Raw genomic sequence first — 23,730 nt, 5'->3', positions numbered from 1 at the left:
AGAAGTTTGTTTCATGTTGCTACTTTCCAGTCAATCTGTCTAGGAATAGACAACATACCAGCCGTGCTGCATTAAGTCAACAAAACAACAATTTATTTTTTTAAACAAATTAAAAGTTTTATATATACACCAGGAAGATTCACTTAATCAGTCAAGCAATTTCTTATACAGAGAGCGTCAATTGATTTGTCCAAACGGCTTGTTAATTAACAAAAAATATATAAACCTTAATTCTGATCATACGGAACACTTAAACATCAAGCAATTAGAAGCACCCTCAAAAGCAGTATTTCAACACGAGGGGCGTGGCGTTGAATCATTTCTGAGGACAAAATGAGGAGGTTGAAATGAAGGACAGGTATTCAACTGAAATGGCACGCGACTATGTAGCACTGAATATATTTGGCTGTGCCCCGAACCAATCTGGCATGGCCACTCAAAAGGAAAGAAAGCAAGACACGACGAGTCAAACACAAAGACAAATGAAAAGTGAAGAATGAAAAACATAGTGAAATGTGTGCATCACACAGATCATAGGAAAACCATCAGATCAGCCCATGTTCATACTTACAGCAGCCACACTAACATCCTACATCGCTGACAGACTTTGACCTGGACGCCGTCTTCATGCTCTCAGAGAGTCTTCACAGTATTGTGTATTCAGAGCATTCCATCGGCATTAGTGAGCTTTAAAAAGAACCAGCCATTCCACGCCAATCAGCAGCGTTTTGGAAAAGAACCGAGCTGGCAGTTCTCCTGTCTGAAACGAGAGCCTAAAGAGGAGGAGCAGGGAGGGAGGAGAGGAGGAGGCGGGAGGAGCAAGAGAGATAAAGTACCACGGTTAAATATTGTCTGGGCTTTAGAAAGACAGATATACAGGTTAGACCCTATTATATGGACAGATGAATTGAGGGCTCGAGAGGATATCAGTCCACGCAGATATCAGAGAATGCAGACGGACAGACAGACTGACAGAGAGCTAGAAAATGGTTATGTGGAAACAAGAGAATGAAGTATAAGGAACGTACAAAAACCTATAAAGAAAATCTTAAAAATACTTTAACATATTCAAACTAGGATCCGATTGGGTCATAAATATTAATTTCAGCCCATAATTATACTGAAAGCCCACGCTTACCAGCTTTGCGGTTGCCATGGTTTCTACTGATGGGGCGGCCCAAGGCGGTTGCCGAGGTGACCGTTCCGGCCAGGGGGGTTGACGTTCTGCCTCCAAACACCCCGGCCTCTCCTCTGAAACTAGGGGAGGAGAAGGAGGATCGCCTGTAAGCTTCAAGTTCACTCAGCCGATGGTGAAACGTTGACATGGTGTTGGGAATTGGAGATCTCTCTGTGCACGTCTCTCTCCTCAAAACACACATTTCTGCCTTGCTGGAACATTTCGTACTGGGGTCAAAGATTAGCAAATCAATAACACAAGATAAGGTCTCTCACCCTGGGGTTCCTGGCGCCCTGCGGTTTATAGGACAGTCTCTCAGGCCAGCTGGGGAACCTCCCCGCCTCTTCCTGCTCTCCAAACCCGCCGTACTCTGCAAACATGGCCGCCGGCTCACTGGAAACAAAGGAAGAAAATCGGAATGTAGGCCCAATCCCATTTCTACCCCTTACCCCTTCCCCCTCCCCCTTGTTTTGAAGGGGTAAGGGGAAGGGGTAAGCCCAATCCCATTTCTACCCCTTACCCCTTCCCCTTCCCCATTCAAAACACGGGGGAGGGGTAAGGGAAGGGGGTAGAAATGGGATTGGGCGCGTAGTCTCAGGTTGTGAGAGAACAATAACACCAAATAACACCAAACAGCCTCCATCTTGTAACAGAAGCGCCATGACGGCACAGTCGCATCCTGCAGTTCATCTTGTACAACCAAACGAGGAGGCCTGAATGACAACACTGCCGTTACCTGGCGGGCCCCGGGGCCCCGAGGGGCCGGCTCCCTCCAGCGATGGTGATCTTCACGCCCTCCGTCCTCTCCTGCCGACGGCGCTCCAGGTTGTTCCTCAGGTCATCAGGGTCTCTCAGGGGCTCCGGGGGCTCTGGCTGTAGGGGCACCTCACACCGTCACCATCACCCTCGGCACTCACTGCTGGCCCAGGGACGCCATTCTATGTTCCTAGGATCTATGGTCCTTCAATATGTCTCCATCATTTGGCTGTTTACTGGTACCTTTATCCACCACTGTTTGGTGTCATTTAAAGGACAATGCCGGTCTGGGTGAATCGAAACACCGTAACCGTCTCTCCTGGATTCACTACAACCTCTGTTAACAATATAATGTGGAAATGACTTCCTGGTACTGATTCTGCCGGAGAGAATCTAGCGTGCAGGTAGGTCTGCCACGAATGGAAACAATGGCAATAAGCCCCTATCATCTTTGGAAATGGCAGGCGCATGCACGCTGAAGTCCGGGGATACCTCAAGTGCACACCAAAATCTATTTGTGAACATTGACTTTATAGCCTAGCGTACAGGGTGTTTCACTACAACCAAAAGGTTAGAGAGGAGAGGAGAGAAGAGCGGTTCATACCTGCACAGTAGACACAGGCTCGTGGACGGGGAAGTTGTTCATCGTCATGGAGAAGCGCCTGCGCAAAAGCAGTGGGGTTAGCAGCACATCCCACACACACTATTATATTTACCATCATTACAATCATTGAACGAAAACTTTGAGGGGTAAATTAGCAAACAACAGGGACAGTCTGGTGGTCAGTGTGCTTGACGTTTAACCGATCAGTTATGGGTTGGGTTCCAATTCCTGTCCCTGCAGTCTACCAGTAGTCACATACATTTATAATTGTATAGCCCTTAAACACAGTAACAGCCTTGACCCGAAAGGCCAAGAAATATCTCCTGGTAACGATCGCAGTGGTGGATCCCTCCTACTAGGGATAGTCAAGAAGGAAAACTTTAACGAGATGCCTAAGCACTACCCGTCACTCCACTTTATATTCGATGTAAATCGCGTCAGAATTCTTTTGGGGATAAATAACTAAAAATTGGTAAAATATTTTTCAGAGAATAGTGGACCAATACCCTGAAGTTGATGCCAACAGCCAGCTCCCATCAAACCCCTGCTTGTGTTTGATGGAGGAACAACCGGACCTACTTGTTGAGCGTGGGCCGCCGGTCCTCCGCCACCACCTCCTCCTCCTGCCCGGTGGACGATGAGGGACCACCATCTTGGGGCGCCGAGAACCGCTGGCTCAACGAGATGGTGTTCCCCCTGAAGTACTGCTCTGTAATACGCAGAATTAAACAGGAGGTGAGCGTCTCCCGCAAGCATTTATCACGTTTTCTGAAATGAATAAATAAAACGGTGAGTTCCTCCAGGCTGACCTTTGACCTGGTGCACCAACGTGATCACTTCCTGGGCAAACGTTCCCGAGATGGCCGCGTTCTCCCTGAAGGTTCCAGAATGCTCCATCATGGGCAGGAAGTCGAGCCGCTGGCGGCCCACGTTGACCAGGTCCAGAGACAGCTGTCGGTCGGACGAGTAGCATAGAGCACTGTGGGGGGAGAGAGAGATGGGCTTTAGCAAAAGGGGACAGAAGGGACTGCTATGAAAAGATTACAGAGCGACATAAATGACAGATTTTATTTGGATGGACGTTTAAATACTGTAAATCAACCAACCAACCAACCGTTGCTATCAATAAGAACGATAGAAATTAATATCGTCTTCATGTCATCCAAGACAGGCGGTACGATTTAACAATAATAAAGATAGTGATACTGAAATTTAACTTTAAATACAACAATTCAATACATTTCTTTACCTTACCAAACAAACTTACCTTGGAAGGCACGTTTTAGAGGCACAGAGTGACAAAAACAACATTCTACCTCAAACCCTCAAAATGTGATGTGCATTATACAGAACATAAACGTATAGCATGCTAATTGTGTTATGTGTGCATTAAATGTGAAAGAGACAGGAAGGGATGCAGTTGGTACGGGTGGGAGTGAAAGTTCAGTTTTTTCGTGCTGCTCTCCGTCTTTTACGAAATCATCTAGCAATTCGGCAACTGAATGCCTTCCTTGTCTTCATCTTTCTTTACCTCTTCCCAGACATTAAATCGACAGAAGTCCTCCGTTCACCAGAGCCCTTTGGCCTCATGTGTTTTACGAAGTGTGGTTCTCCGGTGCTTCATGGCTGCCGATTTGAGCGCAGCTTTTGTTGTTTCCAGGGAGATTTCGATCTGCAGTTGCTCTGTCCAGGTAACCACCACAGGTGTTCCAGATGAAGCCCCTGCCTTCTCCATCGTGCGATAAGGGGTGATGTTGCATTCCTTCCCATTTCTGGTCCAGTATGAGAGCTTTGAAGGGGAGGCGACTACTGTTTGGCTGCTCGCCCAACAGAAGTACCTCCTGTTGGGCGAGCAGCACCCGTGGGTCCTTCCACAGAGAAACATCAACCAAGACTAAATTCTGAGTATCAATCAAGAAGGATGACGTTTGAAATTCACCACTTTCACACAAATTCAGATGTTGCCGTTGCAACTGTCGGTTGGTTTACATCACTGATTTTTATCAGTGATGTAGGCGAGATGTATTCCCTTATTGTAATGTCGACAAAGCTGGAGGAATCTTGGTGGAATGGTACAAAAAATGTCCAATGTTGATTAAAGTACTTCATCCATCTTCCATCCCGTTAAGATTCCCGGGGAATGGATGTAGGTAGGAGGTTTCCTATTGCCCCTTCTGCCAAGTAACACATGGACGACGATACAATCCAGGTTCAACCCACAACATGGAGGGCTGAAATTGTCTTCTTAGTTTTATTCTCGTGGTGAACATGAGGCTTGTCACATCTTCTGCTGTCTGGAAAATTCTTCAGACAAAACACACAAAACATCTGAACCAGATGAGAACACTTAATACTGTGAAGTTCATATGGAGAAATTATTTTGTCCAGAAGACCTGCGCCTCCTCCAATCACACCATGCTTGTAGATGTCGAAATATAACCTTTATTGCGATCTTCTGAGTCATCAAAAGGATTTGTTAGCATCAATGTTCATTCTACTTCGTCATCTCAAACTTATTATCTGTTAGTTTGTTGGCCGCTTGATCCATAAACTCTTAAATGGGCAAATCTCTACGAAGCTTAATAGTGAGGTCAATGCTGACTTAAAAAAACAAATATATTTAAAAAGGAATTAAGAGGAAGTCACTGGTGTCTGGTGGGCGTGAGCTGGTTGGCTGATGGACGACCAATCAGTGTGAAGAATTGAAGTATCTCTTGCCTAAGATGTATCATCATATTTTGTAGGTGATGACGCCCAAAGCCTTCCATCCGCTCTCATCTGCACAGAAGATGTGACAGAAAACTCTCTTCCGGGTTGGTAACCTCTTGGTTTCTTCAATTTTTTGAAAAATACACTTTGGGAGGAAGCACAATGGTATCATTTCTTTTTCCTTTGCTTGTTGCAGATTTGTGCTCGGCGCTCCACCGTCCTCCAGAGTCACCTTTTATCAGTTCTCCAAACTTAGACTCATGAAGAGTCTAAGTTTATACCAGCGCCTCACGTTTTCTGTTACTGTTGATCCCTTCCACTCCGGTGAATCATTTCCGTTGTGATAGTGCAGTTATGCATCTTTGTCTACTAAATAAATGTAACGCTTCCATTCTTCTTTATAACAAATACTTGCTGATGAGATGGATGATCAATGAGCTCTGTGGGTCTGAATCGGTTTTCATGATGTTCCAACGTGTTCCAATGCACCTCAGATTTAAGACAAACACAGATGTTCATCCTTTTTAGGTTTTACAATATTCTGTCACCAAAAACTCCTCCCCGGTGGACAACATTATTTTTTATTTTATCGACCTTGAATAGTTTTCCATTTGAAGGCATGTTCTCCGTTGGTTCCTGTGTCTTTGAGTTATTGCACAATACAGCAAAGGGTGTAGTTGGGACTTGAAGCACTGAGGGGCCAGATCCAGAAGCATCAAAAGAGAGCACATCCATCATCCTTAAGGATCATTGCATTCTCTTATTGGATCTGGTGTCATAGAGGAGTTGCTGTCGCCATTGGTCTTCACACATTCGCTTAACCACGCACCTTCCTCCACTACATCCATTCAATCCGCTCTGCTGGCTGGTACTCTAGTCAATCGTCCTGGTCGATTTTAAATAGTTATTCTAGAGAAAACGTGAACTTTCACCCTTCACCCTCAAAGTTTGAGAATACTATACCTGTTTTTGCTCGCGGGACGGTTCATGTCCACTTTTATTGTCAGGGTCTCCTCCGACACCACCATCACCTCACTGGATTCCTGTTGATTCTTCCATCTGTGTTCCCGCTGACTAGGCCCGACAGGGTCCAGGGGTCCAGACATTTCTCCTGACATGCTGCTTCTCCCCATATGGGGTTTAAAATCCTTTCCCGACCGAGGGTTTTCCTGTCCTGGCTCTCCATGACTATTGTCCTCCCTTTGGTCCCGGAACGCCTGCCCTTGGCGTCTCTGGTTAAACTCTTTGTGGCCCAAAGGGAACGGTTTCCATCCCTGTCCCCGTCTGGGGAAGTCTTGATGTCCCCGTCTGGGGAAATCTTGATGTCCCCGTCTTGGGAAGTCTTGATGTCCCCGTCTTGGGAAGTCTTGATGTCCCTGTCTGGGGAAGTCTTGATGTCCCTGTCTGGGGAAGTCTGGACTATCCTTCCTGGGAAACTCTTGAAGTCCCTTCCTAGGGAAGTCTTGATGTCCCTGTCTGGGGAACTGTGGACTTCCTTGTCTGGGGGACTCTTGAAGTCCCTGTTTGTGGAATTCTTGAAGTCCCTTCCTGGGGAACTGTGGACTACCCTGTCTAGGAATCTCTGGGCGTCCCCGGATAAAGTCTGAGGGTTCAGACGGAAGCGCTGGGTGTTCCTGGTCAAATACATGACGTCCCTGGCGAAAGTCTGCGTGTTCCCGGGGAAAGTCTTGAAGTTCTTGGGGAAAGTCTTGACATCCACGGGGGAATTTCGGCGAGAGAGGGGCGTTTCGTATTGGGCTAGCAGCCAACTCTTCATCATGATAACCCCCTCTTCGGCCAACGTCAATCCTGCCCCTTGATGCTGGGGGGCCGCCTCTGAAGTGAGCATGGCCTTTCTGTTGAGAAAACTTCCCAGGTTGGTTGGCTCTGTTATTCCCCATGAGGCCTCTTCTCGATTCACGGCCTGGTTCTCTTCTCCCATCTTGAAAGGGTGTTTCTCTGCTCTCCTCCCAGGGCTCAGACCAGTTGTTCGAACTCCTATCGCGGTCCGGCGTGAACCCCATCTGTCGGGGCCGGCTGTGGCGTTCCACATCTTGATGGCCCCTGTCGGTCATATCCCAAGCCGGGGGTTCCCGGTTGTTTGCGATGCCGTGACCGTGTTCGACCACGAGGGGTGTCAATGCGCGGACATCCCCCAGCGCCTCTCTGTACCCATCTCTGGGTCGATCCCTAAGCTCCTCCTCTTTCCCGTACCTGTGTTGACATAAGAGCAGGTGAGATTGTTCAACAGGGATACACTGGACAGACATCGCTTTAGCAAGTGACTGCACTGACGCAACCTCCCGTGGTTTGGGAATATTGACCTATAAAGATCGTAAATTACAAAATTAATAATATATACGGAAACTATGTACCAATGAATTGAGGAATTACTATGAAAGTATTTACATATCGGCCATTTTGATTACGATATAATACTTGATTCATTGCTAACAATCAGAGTTAAATTAATGAACAAAGGTCAGTAAGCAGTCAAAGTATAACAAAATGCATAGAAAAAAATGATTCGATAAATCTGGTTAATCTGACTAAGATCCACAAACCCATTACTGGTCCTCAAATTGATATAGTCCAAATTTTACCTGCGTCAACCTATACTAAACCTACCACACCTTAAGTCAAATACCTTTACATTTACACTTAAACTAAATGTATAGGGATTAGATAAACTAAATGTAAAGGTGTTGGAAAAACTACCCACTACGGATTATTTGGTATCCGATACCAAAAACAAAGTCAATTCTGGTTATACATCTACACATGTCAATACTTAAATGTGTGTTATTAAGGCATGCAAAGAACAGAAAAAGAGGAGTCGAGGGATGTTTTCTCTTCTGGAACATAATAAAAGCAGGAACTCCTTGAACCATGGTCCTCTTGTTTTACATATTTCAGCAAGTTTGGCACGCAACAAAAATTTACCCAGGATGCACGTGGCCCTCCATGTCCCTCCTGTGTGGATTTGAAATGGGGCTTCTGTCCCGACAAGAGTCCTCTCTATGCCTCTCCATGTGTGAAGCGCTCTTATCCCTCCTTTCCTCTCCTCTTCCTTGCCTGTCAGGGGCCCTGTGGTCCGGGCTGTGGTCTAGGGGTCTCTCCTGGCTCCTATGCGGCCCATCTCTCCTCCGGCCCAAGGAGGGCTCTCGTGAACGGGACAGAGAAGATGGCAACCTCTCCCTGGCCATCCAGTCGGGCGAGTCGCGGGACCTACCCCCGGGATCGCCGTGGCCCCTGAAGTCTTCCCTCCCTCGGCCTGCCTTCACCCGGCCGTCGTGCCTTTGGTGGGGCTGTTTTGGTGACAGCCTCCTGCGCTCGCCGTGGCTTTGCTCATCTGGGAAGAGCAGCGGTGGAGGCGTCCTATGGCCCAGCTCGTCTGGACCCGAGAGACGCTGATTCCCACGGAAAGCTTTGCCGTCCTCCTTTTCGAAGCATCCCCAGCGATCTCCTGTGTCGTCTCTGGACCGCTGCCCTCTGCGATAGGACCGGTTGTCCAGGCGGGCCACCAGCTCCTGGGGATCAAAGTCCGGCTCATCCCACGGAAACTTCCGGGATGGGTCTTCATGCTGCCGGGGGTTTGATCTGGATGGGGATGTGACCACGAGAGGGCAAATTAGTATGCTTTTTAGCTTTAGTTTCAACATATCAGTTCAACCTTCTATTCACAGAGGGAAGTCACATCAACAAACTCCTTATTATTTTACCTTTGTATAAATCTATTCCACATTTCTACAGTATAGAAATTTAGAATGACTTAATAAAATGGTTATGAAATGTCTTGTAATTAACACTATGTTCACCTGTAATGTGGTGATTGGGATCTCGGATTTGACATTTCCTCCACCTTTAAAGAAATGAGATCAGGCAAAAAGTTACATTTTACAAGCTGTATAATGGATTAATGTGCGGTCATTTCTCAACCAAACTCAACATTAGTTACCACTTGTTCTTCAACCTAGCCCAACTTTTGCTACCATTAGCAACTAGAAGAGTGTGTGTGTGTGTGTGTGTGTGTGTGTGTGTGTGTGTGTGTGTGTGTGTGTGTGTGTGTGTGTGTGTGTGTGTGTGTGTGTGTGTGTGTGTGTGTGTGTGTGTGTGTCTACTCTTTCCTAGTGGTGGCTAATGTGATAGTAGCAATAGCTGTTGGGGATTACAGAGAGGCCACTACACCATCACGTTTTGCATTCATAAGGACGGTACCTGCTGTTATTTATGTCGGTACCACTACCGGGTAGCCCCATTGCTTTATGTGTACACTTTGTTGTGAAAAAAGTACCACTGATTAAGGCGATGCCCGCTGCTTTCACTTACCCGTCTCCAAGTTTCTGTACGTTGGCTAGCTCCTCAGCTAGCTTGAAGCACAAACGAAATACAGGCAATCACGCATGCACACTCACACAGGCACACACACACAAACGGCTAGGATATTCAAATAGTTAAGTAAATGATCCTCATCGAATAATACAGCGAAAAATTCGCATCGAGTAGAGTTTATTTTGATGTCCCATATATGTGATATCCTCTAATGGCACGTTGACGATGTTCTCCGTGGCCTCCTGTCCAGAGAACGGATGGCTAACCTGCTCCAACACTATTGGCTATTAGGACTAAAGAGGCGGGACCTTGTGGAGGCAACCTGTGTTGCGCTGTGAAAGTATCTTTCCGTTTGTTACAAGGGATTGATGATCATGCTTAATGTTATACATAGAACTTAATAAATGCTGTGTATATTTTATTAAAGGTTGTCTGTCTTATTTTACTGCTATACTGTGTTTGAACATTTACAACAGTTAATTTGATGGCTGTTGGACACAAAGAAGTAGGCTACAAAACTTATAGGCCTACATAAATAAATGATAATGTTGAATGTTTAAGAATCGTATGATCGTAAATTGTTGACTTGAATAATTGTATCATCTCAGTTAGACATGAAAATAACATTCTTATTAATTATGTATTTCATTTGAGCATTACTAATTAAAATAAACAAAATTCAGCACACACTCACACGCAAGCACTCCCGCACACACACAAAATACGCAAAATAATGCAATTTCCCATGATTTTCTTGAATTCTGTTAATCCTACTATAAAACACAAGGCGGAAGCACAGAAATAATGAACACATAAACAGTTTATTTCGCTTGTACAATGTTGGATCATGAAACCCCCTGAAAGAATATGTGTCTGCTCCCCGGAGCAGAGAAACCGTCCTCCAAACTAAAGAACGTGGAGGATAGTGGTGTTAGGTGATAAACTGCCTCCTCGAAACCTACATCCACCTCCTTCAGAGTAGGTTCATTTTTCGTTCATTAATTTTACTGCAGTGCTTTTCCTAAAATTGGATTGTGTTGATTTTTATGCACCCTCAACTATTTTTTTTTAGTGCTTTTTAACATCCCTTGATGTTCCCGGCTCCAGACCTGTGGTCTATTACCAACTAGGCCTACCTAAGACGACCTTAACTAGTGATGGGTCAGTCGAGACCGAATCAGTTCGAATAAACAAATCTTTAACAAGAACGAACTGAACTGATTCTTCTCTCGTTCGTCTCGTTCGTTCTCAGACTCGACTCGTCCCAGACCACTAGTCGCTGACTCGCTGTTCGTTCACTGACTGTGAGTGGTGCAGAGGGAAGATGCTTAGTGAGCGAGCGTACGATAATAAGATTCAATATCAGTGAAATGGTAAATGCTTGCTGCCTTTGTGCTTTCTGTGTCATGCCAGATTAATCAAACATTTGGATGTCTCGTCAATCTGTCTCGTTCTTTCATGGTTCGTTCTCCACCCGGGACCCCCACCATCATTGCTAAATCAAGTCTCTTATCTTGCTGATATTTTAAACATCCACTAATCAACTACACCCCCCCCATCCCGCTGTGTTTGGTTAAAGTTGTAATGTTGATTGATGACCGACTTCCACGATCGTTTGAGAATGAGAACGAGGGAGGAGCTGAACGAACGACGAACTGAATCAAGGAAAATAATCATTGAATCCATCACTAACCTTAACCTCCCTGCATACCTACAACCTGTTGTTACATTTATTCTCAGACGCTTTGGTAGATTTCTCGAATCATCCTCAACATTGCAAAAAACACTAAATGCATTTCTAAAAAACAATTCGTACAAATAGCAAAACACCATGGATTACCTGCAAAAGCCAGTCTCTTGCTCGAAATCCTAAGGTCACCTCTCTCAAAAGTAAATTTCTGCGTCAATGAATAGTCAGTGCCATCACAATGACACGTCCTTGTGTCATTGTGTGCGGATAAGACAGTCAAATCACTTAGTCATGTTGTCAATATAACACTGTACTCTGGAGGGATGCTCTGATGTAAAATATGGCTGAAGTTTTGAAGACAATTATTGTAAATTGTAAGTTACACCTTATTGTAAGTAGTAGATGGATTGCAAGAAACTGGACAAGATTCACATTTACGCTTTGACTGTTTGTACTGTAATTTGCTACTGTAACAGACCATGTCATTCTAGAACTATGAACATAGGACAATCTCCTTAGGGTAAACTGTGCATAAACGTGTAGGAATTACAGTGCAGTCTTCCTACACCTCCTGATGTCCCTGTCTGTTGGGCCGCAAATTTCACTCACTCCTCTTCCTCTTCTCTCTGGCTGTTGACCCCGTCCAATTCCTTGTCCTCCCATTGTCAGACATTTTAACATTGCGTTGTGCTCCAGCTATATATATACTTGCCAGTTCATGGTTCAGGAGATGCACCTTTGAGCTATTTCAGTAAACTGGTTGATCGTTTGGTTGATCTAACACTTCATACATTTTCCTTCTTTAGAGAAAGTCAAGATTAACCTGGGAGCAATTTACCAATTCAGGACAGATTTAGAAAAAAAGTCTAATGGAAAATTATAGAAATATGCTTGATCTAATATTATGACAACTTGTTCAACCATATTGCATGTAAAGACTTATGCAATGAACTAATACCTAAATGCTATGGGGGCGAGACTATTCAATAGAGACCCATTCCAATACATTTTGATCAACATGACATAAGCAATTGATAATGTAGGAAAGAGCAGAGAAACTGCTTTTTTGATGTGCACAAGTGACACAATGATGTAAAGAGTGAACAGTTAGTTTTGTACATCTGAGAAATGTACCAAAGCGACTGAGAAAAACTGTAACTTGTTTGATGCACTGCCCATTAGCTACAATATCAATTCATGAAAAATGTATATTGATAAAAGTGTTTCCATTTGCCTGGATACATTAACCTTGTTGATAATATGAGAAACATGTAAAAGTATGTCTCAAAAGACATTTAGTATCTCTCACCAAGACCTTGGAACCCTAGCAGTGAGTGGTGTAAACAGTAACATATTCATAATGTCTGTCTGAGTCAAAGAACAAACCCAAATTGCTATAAGTTGTGTTTCACTAAACATATTCTGTGGGCAGTGAACTGTAGCTATTTAAATGACGTCCAGTTTTAGCAGATTTAAACTTAGTGACAGCAAGTCAGTGGAAATGTAGGGCGGAGGTTTTCAAAATGCCTTAGCTTACTGTCTGTTTTGTGTCATGCTACTGTACGTAGCTTACTGTCTGTTTTATGACATACTTCTTTGCTTTGTTTACTATCTGTTTCATGCTACTTTACTGAGCTTACCGTCTGTTTTATGTCATGCTGCTGCACGTCGCTTACTGTCTGTTTTACGGTTCAGCATGGCTGAAGTTGGTCAAGCCCTTCATCAACAGCCAACCAGGGGAGTTTTAATTTATCATTGAGCCTCATCATTCCTATTTGAGCGGCCTAGGCATTCACAATGGAAGAAGCTAACCAAATAAAGTATTATCCAGGGGGTAAGTTGAAGACTTGTTTAAGGCAGACAGTTTGAAGTGCCATTCACTATTTACTTGGCCAACGTAAAAAGAAGAAGTCTGGAATTGTAACCTGATTTGAATGTGTTTACAAGGCAAGAAATGAATACAAAAAAGGGAATGTTAAAGGGTATTTTAGTTTATTTGTTAACCTTTCACCCAAGAGAGCAAGCACACGACCGAACCATAACAGCAGATCAGTGTGGTGCTGAACATGCTGATCTGGTGGTAGGGACCGGTGGCAAGGCAAAACTCCTTGTTTTGCCTTGGGGCTGGTGTCCCTCCCTACATCTGGTTCAAGATTGGACAGAATGTACATCAGGGAGTGACCTACTGGGTCCAACCTCGGTTTGCAGGCAACTAGTCATGTGCTGTAGAAGGATACGATCTCCACTCTCCTTTAGTGTGTAAGTCTACTCTACAGTACACTGACATGATACCAGGTGTAATAGACCTTTTAGGGAAAATAACTACATGCATATGTATTATGAATGGACCAAACTGCTGGTGTTTTATATAATTAATGAAATGTAACTGTTAACAGACGCTCCAAAGACCCCCTCAGTGACCGTGAGTCTCTCTGGTGAAGGTCCCATCTCTATCAATGTCAAATGTGAGTTAAAAAACAATACACAATCAAATGAGCTTAACTGTGTCAACATTAATCCACTTGACTTTTGTTATTATTAATACTGTCATGAAAAAACAATTAAAAGCTGTATTCACCTGTTTCTTTGTGTCTTCAGATGGACCCATACACACATCTGTGTATTCAAGTCCCTCTGGTGGAATAGAGGAGGGCAGTTCAGTGACTCTGAGCTGCAGCAGTGATGCCAACCCAGCAGCTGAGTACACCTGGTTCAAGGAGCATGAAGACTTAGTGGAAGAATTAGGACAGAAATACACCATCACTAATTTCACATCTGATCTTGGAGGAAACTATTACTGCCATGCTCATAATGCAATTGGACGCCACAATTCCCCCCTTTTTATTCATTAACGGTAACAGTATAAAATAAACACCTTTCACACAGTCACAGACCCACAGTTAAACATTGACCTGCAGTTGGCTATCAGTGTTTGAAATCGTATTACTATGTTTCAGTGACATCATCATCATCATCATGGACAACAACAGTAGCAGTGAGAACAATTGTTGTATTACTGGCTACCTTACTCATCGTCTTACTCTGGATGAGGTGAGATATTAGCTCTCTCCCTCTCATTTTCCATTCCTTAACTTCTCCTTTTACTTCTTCATCTCTCTGTTCTCTTCTCCACAAGAAAGAGGGCCTCCAGAAAAGTGTGTGGACAAGGAGGAAGGCCAGATACCGTGGAGGAGGTGAGACACAGGAAGCCATGTATTACTAACCTTTCCTGTACTAAGACACAGTGGAAAGGCCAAAACACAAGACCACACAAGACACTTTTGAGAGAGTTTTTTTCTGAGTAATTGTCCTTCTCTGTTTCTATATACCTGTAATCAGGAGAGACTGTAAATCACAATGTCTGTATCTTCATGAAGAACAGTGTGAAGTTAGACCCTCTGCCTAACTTAGAACATTCTGAACTGGAGATAACTTCTGTTGACATTTAACTGCTTGAAACAAAGCCCATTTTATGAAATATAACAAAATACAGTAGCGTAGGCCGCCCCTATTCAGCTCTTCACAGCTCACGCAGGAGGCACATTTATTGCTTAAAATAATATTATTTATTGTTAATTGCTGTCAGCTGTACAAAGGGGTGGCACTATAACTGACACACGCACACACACGCACGCGCGCGCAACCCGGTCCCAAACCCTCGAGGGAGAGGTGGTGGATGACGTATACCGCCGATATCCACCAGTCGGAGCCAAAGAGCGTCCATTGCGTCACTCTAATCGGCGCAATGGAGAACACCTGCGGTGGAGGACGAGGAAGACCAGGTACCAGGCACGGCGCCAGAATTCCAGTTGTGGATGGGCCAGAACAATTGTGGGTGCTCCTTAAATCAAAAACGTTATCAAATCCCTGTTTAACCTATTACAAATGACTGACTAATATACTGTTATATTATTCGTGCATATCGAGATTTGCTCGATATGCAAATGTTCTTTAAATATTTTGTTGCATTGTAAAAAAAATGTCGGTGCATAGGATGGACCTATCCGCGATCTCTCCTTAGGCCCTTTTACACTGCCAAGCCGGTTCGATCGCGGCTTGGCACCCAAGGAACGTTCTTCTGCGTCTTTCTCGTAGTTGTACCATCTTTCAACGTCTTTGTTAAATGCAACTGCATCACCTTCTCTCCCATGATGGTCAGCAGCTTGCGAATATCACCGTCTCTCCAGTGAGAACGTCTCATATCGCTGCGTTATTGTCTCTGTTGTAGAGACAACGCATCAACACCTCTACCCAAGACCCCCCCCCCCCCCCCCCCCTAATTGACCCCGTCCAATTCCTTGTCCTTCCATTGTCAGACATGACAATTCCGTTGTGGTCTAATTGAAATTAGTTAGGACATCAAAAAGAAACCGCCAGTGTGTGTAGGCTAAGGGAGTGTAAAAGCGTCTCTTGGTTATATACGAAGAGCGCTTTTGAATCTCCATTACGCGCCATATCTGGCTGTGCTTTAGCGCGTCACTCTATCCCACATGAAAAAATTCTATAGTTTACTATAGTAAATAAACTATAGTATAGCCTATATATACTATAGTAAATATTGTAGTGTTTTTGACCTTACTATAGTAGTTTTACTACAGTAAACTATAGTATACTACAGAAAATTCTCTAGTTTACTATAGTAAATAAACTACAGTACACCCTACATATACTATAGTAAATATTGTACTGTTTTTGAACCTTTCTATAGTAGTTTTACTACAGTAAACTATAGTATACTACAGAAAACTGCAGTTTTATTACTACAGTATACCACATATATACTACTACAGTAAACTATAGTATACTACAGAAAACTGCAGTTCTATTACTACAGTATACTACATTATATACTACTACAGTTTATTACATAAACTACAATCTACTGAAGCAAATTACAGAACTTTTATTATACTTTTATTTTGCTATAGAATACTACAATAACGATACCATAGTACTATATATACTGCATTACAATAACTGCATTATGCAGCATTTTGTTTTTCTTTTAACTATGTCATTGTACCTTACCTAGTGGATATTTTCAACTGCATCATTTTTGTTGTTGCCATTTTTAACCATAGTGCTGTAACAATAATTCACTGCACATAAATTAGGCTTACAACCACCATTAACACAGTGTTTTCTACAGACTGCTAAAATACAAAAAAAATAGAACAAAAGTTTAACTTTCTTTAAACAGTTGATAATTTATTGTTTCTGAAATTTGGCAGCATTGTTCAGCTTTTGTTGTATAAATGCTTTTATGTTCGTATCAGTTACGCAGGTGAACTTCAACTTTGCAGCATCTGTGGGAATACACACACACACACACACACACACACACACACACAAACACATACACGAAAGATGAGCATGAGAATGAGGGTATCACTCAACCAACATCTTTTCTCATTTCTATATACCTACTTGTTATTTCAACAAGGTCCTGTTTGGCTAGGCCAGGTTTTCCTTCTGTGCAGCTGCTGGATGACTGGCCAGTCACTGAATGGCCTGCCATATATTCCCTGGTATACATCCCATGTAGATCATTTATGAACTTCTTGGGGCTTTGGAAGGAGCAGCGCTCCACAAGTCCTTTTGGAATGACCTTTAATGCAAGTAGATAACATTACCACAAATCTACTTCAACATACAGCAGACTAGTGTCTTACCTCAATGATATATATGCATTTAGATTAACCGAGTGTACGGCTGATGCATTTAGAAAAACAGTGCAACTGAAACTAAGTAACTTAACCTATACAAATAAAGTCAAACCGATTCTTACAGAGTGGCCCAGGGCCTCTGTGCTGGTGATAGGGTTGGTTCTGGTCTTTGTCTTGGTCTTGGTGTTGGTATTGGTGTTGTCGTTGGTCTTGGTGCTGAGCGAAGAAACTCCTCCATCTTCTGCAAAACGTCTGGCAGCACTGAGCAAAGGATTCATAATAGCCTTTTAGCTAACATGTAAAACAGAAAAACCCTTGTGTAAAAAAAAACAAAGTTTTAAACAATTGCATTACATTTCAATGTTGCTATTTTTGCCTTGAGAGAATCATTTTCCCTCTGCAGCCTGTGGTTGTTCTCCCTCAACAGCTCACAAGATGGGTGATGGCACTGAAAAAAAAAATTCCATTAAAAAAACAAAACTGACTCACATACACCTGGGCAAATACAGAAGCCAGTTAGAGGATACAAAGCTTACAGCTGATAGATTACAGGAATATATTGCTGTATGATCTATCCCTATACTGTACTGTAGGAAATAAAAACTTTAATTGTAGGTAGAACATTAAGTGCAGACAGTTTATTGCATTAGTGGATCTTACTTCATTCCTGGTTTCATTAATTGAGTTCAGCTGACATGATCCTATGACAAAAAGAAGATGTACATACATAGAGTTAAGGGTTACATCAAGACTGTACAACAGAGAAGGGGGGATGAGCCTGAGCGAGTAGACAATGCAGGCAGAACAGGAGATGAATGCTCAAATCTAATCTTGTTAATATGCTTAATAAGTTGACAGAAAGCAAAAAGTCAAAATGATCTGACAGGCCAGGCAAAGCAGGCCAGTTGGCGACCCCATGGTGTACAATATGACAGACAACATTAGGCTTCATCACATTACAATAATTCACTGATGTTAAGAAGCACTTTCATACGGTGAATATTTGTACATCACTGCACCAATACCTTGCTTTTCCAGTTCCATTAAGACCTGTGTTCTTCTTACATTGACTTAACTGAGGATCCTTTAAATCATAATGAAGTTTAGTTTTTCAACGATTTTAATTTAACTCATCCACAAGGCCTATAGATGACATTTCTGTGATAAAACTTTAGGTACCTACCAGCGATACTACGTCGTCGTCGTCGTCAGAATATCGACCATTCTTCAGTTTCTTCCTTTTCCCCTTCCCTTTCTCCTCCGGGCTTGACAGTTTGTCTCCACCATCAAGATAATGCCTCCGCTTGCAAACCAACTCCTCTCTGTTGTCTGAAAACGTCAAAATTATGACGTTTTCATAATGTGTGTTCAAAATGCTAGTATTATTTTGGGCAAAATAAAGTTTCTCTCTATAACTCCAGGCCGCGCACCCCACACAACCCCCACACTTCCCGCGCCTCACATTATAGGCCGCGAGCTAGGGGGCCTTATCGTGCCTTACCGTTGCGAGCTTAACAATTAACAACGTTTTTGAAACGAAAACGTTTACCGTGATATTTGAAATATTATCATATGTATGTAGTTATGCACATATTTTATGTAAACATAGTCAAAGAATAAAAATACTTGTGTTACTTACCACTGACATACATAGATATAATCCGTCCTGGACATGACACAATCCTTCCCTTGTTTGGCCAATTAACTTTATACGTTACAAAAGGATCTTTTAAATTTACATCCCCTACCACCCATGATATTTCGCCTATGTCCACAGCCCCTTCATCCGGAAAGTCAAATAGTGCATATTTTGCCATTTTCTTTATTTTTCCGTAGCAAACTCACGACTAAAACTCACGACTCGACTGTCAAATATTCTCACGCGCTGCGAATGCGTAGCATATGTTTACAACCGCATTCGCGGCGCGTGAGACGCTCGCGGGTTTACAGTTGTCTTTTTCAGTTGTTCAGTTGTTGTTTTCAGTTTACATTTGATTGCATTGACAGTCGTCTAACTGCAAAATGTCACGAAATTATAAACGATATTTGTCCGATTTTTCTATACCTGTGCCAAAAACTACAAGATGGTACAGAAGTCAATTGAGAACAGAGGAACGGCCAGCAAGATCGACCGAGGAGGTAAGAAAAACTGGAATAAGAGCGCCTCCTTGCGACACTTTGTCGAAGTAATTCCCTACAGCTAGGCTAACCTCTATTTGTCCACTTGGCTTCCAGATTGATTCAAGGCCTTCATTTGAAGCTGAATTCTCTGATGACGGAGACCTTGATGATCAAATGAATACACTGTCTATGGTGTGTACACACTAAACACAAAGTTAATTAAGAGAATGGATGTTAAGAAATTATAACTGTACAATTGTCATTTAAGTTTAAGCTGCCACAAACAGCTACTTTCTATTTGCTGTGGCTATCCTAATCTCATTGGTAAATTTGGCTTTTCCAGATCGACTCTTCAGATAAAGCTGAATTCCCCTGTGATGATCCACCAGACCATGTTGAGCAAGTGTGTACGCACACAAAACGCATACACACCTAGTTGAAATAGGGAGAACGGAGTGGCATATAAGACTTTATGACAGAATTCTGCATTGATGATTGAGTAGCCTACTTTATAAGAAATGTTAATTGTGTGTCCAACCTTTTACTAAAATTAGAAATATAACATATTTGTATATAATACAATATAGGCCTATCGTAATCAGCATTCGAGTTGAGGGGGGATGGCATCCCCCTTTGGAATTAAAATGATCAAAATCATCAATCTGTTATTTTATCAATTAATGTGGAAATATTACCGCTATTTCATTATAGCGGTTTCCTATTTCAATTTGGCGCAACGTAGGGTTGCCGCGGTGTGGACATTTCACATCGAGTAATGCACTTGTGTTACACCGGTATTACCGAGTATAAACCTATAAACTTTGAAACTATAGGTCAACCGCCATCTTCTCCGTCAACTCTCCTCTCACACTCAGTGACAGCGTCTGGCAGCGCGCCAATTCTCGGTGACAGCATCTTAGAACGTTCTATATATAATAGCATGATATAATTTTATAGATAATATCACGGCCAAAAGCTCTGTGCGCCTCCGGATGGCCGTAGCGCGGAGAGCTCTCGTAGGGATTGGGCATCGCAGGGTTTGTTTACCGGCGTTGCTATGGTTACCGGTCTTGTGTGTTCCAACGGTTTATTAGGTAGCCTATCTATTATTATATCTATCTATTATTAAAAAATATATATTTTCTTAACTATAATCATATTATTAATTTCCACTGATTTTTTTTTTATTACTGGAAAAAATAAATAAAAATAACTGTTGCCGGTGTGTCCTCAACACCGCTAACATCAGTAATACCGTATACCGCGGCAACCCTAGTGCAACGATATACTTTTCCCAGGGACAGATTTGACAGCGATACTGCCTTCTCGGGCAGTATGCTATTGCCCAAGCACGCAGGCGTACTTGCGCAATAGTGCCTTCACGAGCTCTCATTCCACACCGTACGAGACAGACAATGATAGCGTGACATGTCTCTGCATCTCAGACATCGCTTCCGCAGGCAACTCTGTCCCGTTTTCTCCCTTTCATTCCAACCCGTGTTTAACGCTAGTCTCCCTTCTCTGCCGAATGAATTTTTGAAGAATAAGAATCAGTTTTTAATATCCTTAAATGTGATGTATGCCTCCGAATCGTGTGATGCGTCCAATCAGCTGCGTTTTTGGGGATAAAATGAGAGCGATGACATGACAATAGTTATCTCTCTTATTTTATCCCCAAAAATATATAATAATATAATAATAATTATTATTATTATCACACCGTTGGTCTCCCACCATATGCTGTCATCATCACAAATGATCTGTCCCTAAAAGTTAATATCCACCATCCCCCCTGGCTTTTTTTTACAACTCGACCACTTATCGTAATAAAACTGTGGGTCTGGGTCTGAACATGCACAGAACTTTGACACTCGTTTTAAATTTAACACAGCCCGACTTGACACCAGAGGATGGAACAAATGAAACAGAATCCGCTGAAATGGATGACGATGAGCAGTGTTTCCCAGTGAGTATTTTTGTGATTGGAGATTTTATTCTGTGTGATGAACTAACGACAATAAAATCATGAGTTACGAAATGCAATGCATTGTTTCTGTCTGAGTCTCTTTGCACAGAACATCTTCAACGATCCTGAAATCCAAGAGCAACCCATCTACTCTGGTGCATCAATTAACCGTGGACAGCTACTGTGCCTCATTCTAGCCTTCATCTTGAAGCACAGCATTAGTGGCAGTGGATTAAAAGATTTGTTGGATCTTTTAAATATTGTAGCACCTGGATGTTCCCACAAGTAAATACTACTTTGACAAATCCTTCTTTAATTTGGCAAAACAATTCGAAATTCATCATTACTGTAAAATTTGCTCGCAATATATAGGTAAGTTGTTTACCCCTTGCTGCAGTGACGGAAATGTTGATGAAAGAGTAAACAAAAATGAAGGGTATTATTTTCTCGTAATGCCCTTACGGCAACAACTGAAGGAGCTCTTCCAAAACACTACTTTCTACAAGTTCTTAAACAACAACAAAACAAATATGGGCATGGGGGACATTTACAGTGGAAGTATGTACACCTCAAAACTTAAAACCTTTGTCGATACCCTTGACAACATTTCACTTAAATTTAATATTGATGGGGCTTCAGTTTTTAAATCATCCAATTACTCAATTTGGCCAATTATCTGCACAGTCAATGAACTTCCATCTACTATCCGTGGAAAGTATGCTCTCCTACATTCCCTTTGGTTTAGTTCTAAACCCGAAATGCCAACACTGTTAAGGCCATTTGTCAAGGAATTACAAGAGCTATTCACAGAAGGGTTTTCTTGGCATGACAACACTGGTCATAAACACACCACAAAAGTTGCCCCAGGTGTCTGCATATGTGATGCGCCAGCCCGTGCCATGGTACAGGACATGAAACAATTTAACGGCAGATATGGGTGGGGGTTTTGTCTGCCTATGGGAGAAATAGAACCAAAGGGAAAAGGGTTTACACATGTATATCCTCACTCTACTGAGTATCCTCAACTAAGAACACATGATCAGACTACCCATCAGGCATCTGCTGCAATACAATCAGACACAGATGTTAATGGGGTTAAGGGACCTAGTCAACTGCTGCTACCTCCTAATTTCGACATTATCAAACATTTTGTCCCAGAATATATGCATAGTGTTTGCCTTGGTGTAACAAAACAATTTGTCAGTATTTGGTGTGATTCAAAAAACTCTGCTTTGCCATTCTATTTACAACCGAAAATAATCCAACAGATTGACAGTTCTCTCCTCACCATACACCCACCACATGAAGTCAAAAGATGTCCAAGGTCATTGTCCGAGAGACACTATTGGAAGGCATCTGAATGGAGGGCATTTCTTTTCTTTTATTCCCCCATTCTTTTGAACAGTTTTACCCCCGGTTTATTATAATCACTGGCTATTACTTGTCTTCTCCATCTACACACTCCTCCAGGATCATATCCAAAAAGCTGATATTTTGCATGCTTCCTCTTGTCTTAAGCGTTTTGTTGTCGAGGTACAAGAGCTTTATGGAAAATGTTATGTATCTTATAATGTTCACTGCTTAACCCATCTTAGCAACGCAGTTGACATGTGGGGTCCGCTGTGGGCCAACTCTTCATTTGTTTATGAAGACACAATTGGCACTCTTCTTGAAATGTTCAATGGTACACAGGCAGTCCCTGAACAAATTTTAAGAGATTTTTTAACACAAAAACACTAATGCACCACACTGAATTATTCAACAATGCCAGTGATGATGTCTGTGATCTTTTCAACAAACTTGTTAACAAAGACAATGCAGTGTTAAAATCATACAAAGTAGGTAGTGGTGCTCGGGTTGTCGGGAATTACACAATAAGAGTAATTACAGTGGGGGAGTCCATTCTCTTTGGAAATTATATAGAGGCCAGTGTCAAAGAATTCAAGAGATGTTTCATCCACCACACTTTATACACCACTGAAATGTATGCAGCAAATTTTAAACGCAATAATTCTTGTGTGGCTCTAAAAAAGGGGAGCATGGTAGCATTAAATCCATACTACTTTGTAAGCTCAATTGTGGTTGCTTATCAGCATGCAAGTGTGAAGAGGTGTACCTACACATTTTTTGATTAAAAAAGGATTCCAGACAATTAAGAATCTATGATGATTTTGCTAAGGTGAATACTGCTAAGCAAATTGTGAAGTTCAGAAAGACCCATGAAATACTTCTTTGCAAACCTAATGATATTTTGTGCAAATGCTTTTGCTACGTACACGATGAGTCAATTATTCTTATCAAGAGGCCTGTATTAGAAAATGTTTAAAGTTAGTAAGGCTTCATTTGTACTCACTTTCATTTTTATTATATTCTGGCTCTTGTAGCCTATGCATGTTGTGCATTATGTTTTATATTTATGTGTGGTTTATGTTTCTACAATAAAATCTTCACATAATACAAATATTTGGCTTATGTTTCACATATTCATTTTAGGACAAATTACAGAATAATGAAAATATATATTAAAAAAAGTATATTATAGTTAACTATAGTAATCTATACTGTACTACACTTTGTAGTGACTTACTATAGTATTTACCATATTACACTACAATGTCTGGAAAATTACTATAGTGAATCCCACACTATATTGTAGTGTATTATAGTAATCTATAGTATACTACTCTGTAGTAACTTACTATAGTATTT

General features: G+C 42.2%; 2 protein-coding genes and 2 long non-coding RNA genes across 4 annotated transcripts; 2 read left to right on the top strand and 2 right to left on the bottom strand.

Annotated features, from left to right (window-relative positions):
• Window positions 1–67: 67 nt before the first annotated feature.
• zgc:112982 (BCLAF1 and THRAP3 family member 3) lies at window positions 68–9,857 on the bottom strand. The gene is made up of 11 exons (XM_030348919.1): window positions 9,576–9,857; window positions 9,065–9,108; window positions 8,190–8,846; window positions 6,210–7,460; window positions 3,347–3,516; window positions 3,117–3,246; window positions 2,538–2,595; window positions 1,914–2,050; window positions 1,453–1,570; window positions 1,139–1,257; window positions 68–773 (listed from the first exon to the last, which is right to left on the bottom strand). The coding sequence occupies exons 2-10, from the start codon at window positions 9,097–9,099 to the stop codon at window positions 1,162–1,164; spliced, it is 2,652 nt and encodes an 883-aa protein (XP_030204779.1). The 5' UTR covers window positions 9,100–9,108; window positions 9,576–9,857; the 3' UTR covers window positions 68–773; window positions 1,139–1,161.
• A 3,547-nt stretch (window positions 9,858–13,404) lies between these two features.
• On the top strand, window positions 13,405–13,985 carry LOC115537466 (uncharacterized). Its single transcript, XR_003974806.1, has 2 exons — window positions 13,405–13,733; window positions 13,867–13,985. It is a non-coding gene; the product is annotated as an uncharacterized LOC115537466 (long non-coding RNA).
• A 2,500-nt stretch (window positions 13,986–16,485) lies between these two features.
• On the bottom strand, window positions 16,486–17,642 carry LOC115536836 (uncharacterized). Its single transcript, XR_003974721.1, has 5 exons — window positions 17,595–17,642; window positions 17,289–17,382; window positions 17,057–17,195; window positions 16,696–16,876; window positions 16,486–16,574 (listed from the first exon to the last, which is right to left on the bottom strand). It is a non-coding gene; the product is annotated as an uncharacterized LOC115536836 (long non-coding RNA).
• An 895-nt stretch (window positions 17,643–18,537) lies between these two features.
• On the top strand, window positions 18,538–23,562 carry LOC115536835 (uncharacterized). Its single transcript, XM_030348254.1, has 4 exons — window positions 18,538–19,247; window positions 19,399–19,458; window positions 20,947–21,021; window positions 21,118–23,562. The coding sequence occupies exon 4, from the start codon at window positions 21,474–21,476 to the stop codon at window positions 22,446–22,448; it is 975 nt and encodes a 324-aa protein (XP_030204114.1). The 5' UTR covers window positions 18,538–19,247; window positions 19,399–19,458; window positions 20,947–21,021; window positions 21,118–21,473; the 3' UTR covers window positions 22,449–23,562.
• Window positions 23,563–23,730: the final 168 nt, after the last annotated feature.

Source organism: Gadus morhua, chromosome 23 (assembly GCF_902167405.1).
Source record: "Gadus morhua chromosome 23, gadMor3.0, whole genome shotgun sequence".
In the NCBI taxonomy this organism is placed as follows: Eukaryota; Metazoa; Chordata; class Actinopteri; order Gadiformes; family Gadidae; genus Gadus; species Gadus morhua.
This window is presented reverse-complemented; position numbering and strand designations above follow the sequence as displayed.

Bases quoted from the DNA above. Each gene is read 5' to 3' on its own strand.
- zgc:112982 (XM_030348919.1), bottom strand. From the start codon at position 9,099: ATGTCAAATCCGAGATCCCAATCACCACATTACAG. The intron at 8,847-9,064 runs GTGAACATAGTG...ATCCCCATCCAG, and splicing joins TCCCAATCACCACATTACAG to ATCAAACCCCCGGCAGCATG. The intron at 3,517-6,209 runs GTATAGTATTCT...CTCCCCCCACAG, and splicing joins CGTCCCGCGAGCAAAAACAG to TGCTCTATGCTACTCGTCCG.
- LOC115536835 (XM_030348254.1), top strand. From the start codon at position 21,474: ATGCCCTTACGGCAACAACTGAAGGAGCTCTTCCAAAACACTACTTTC.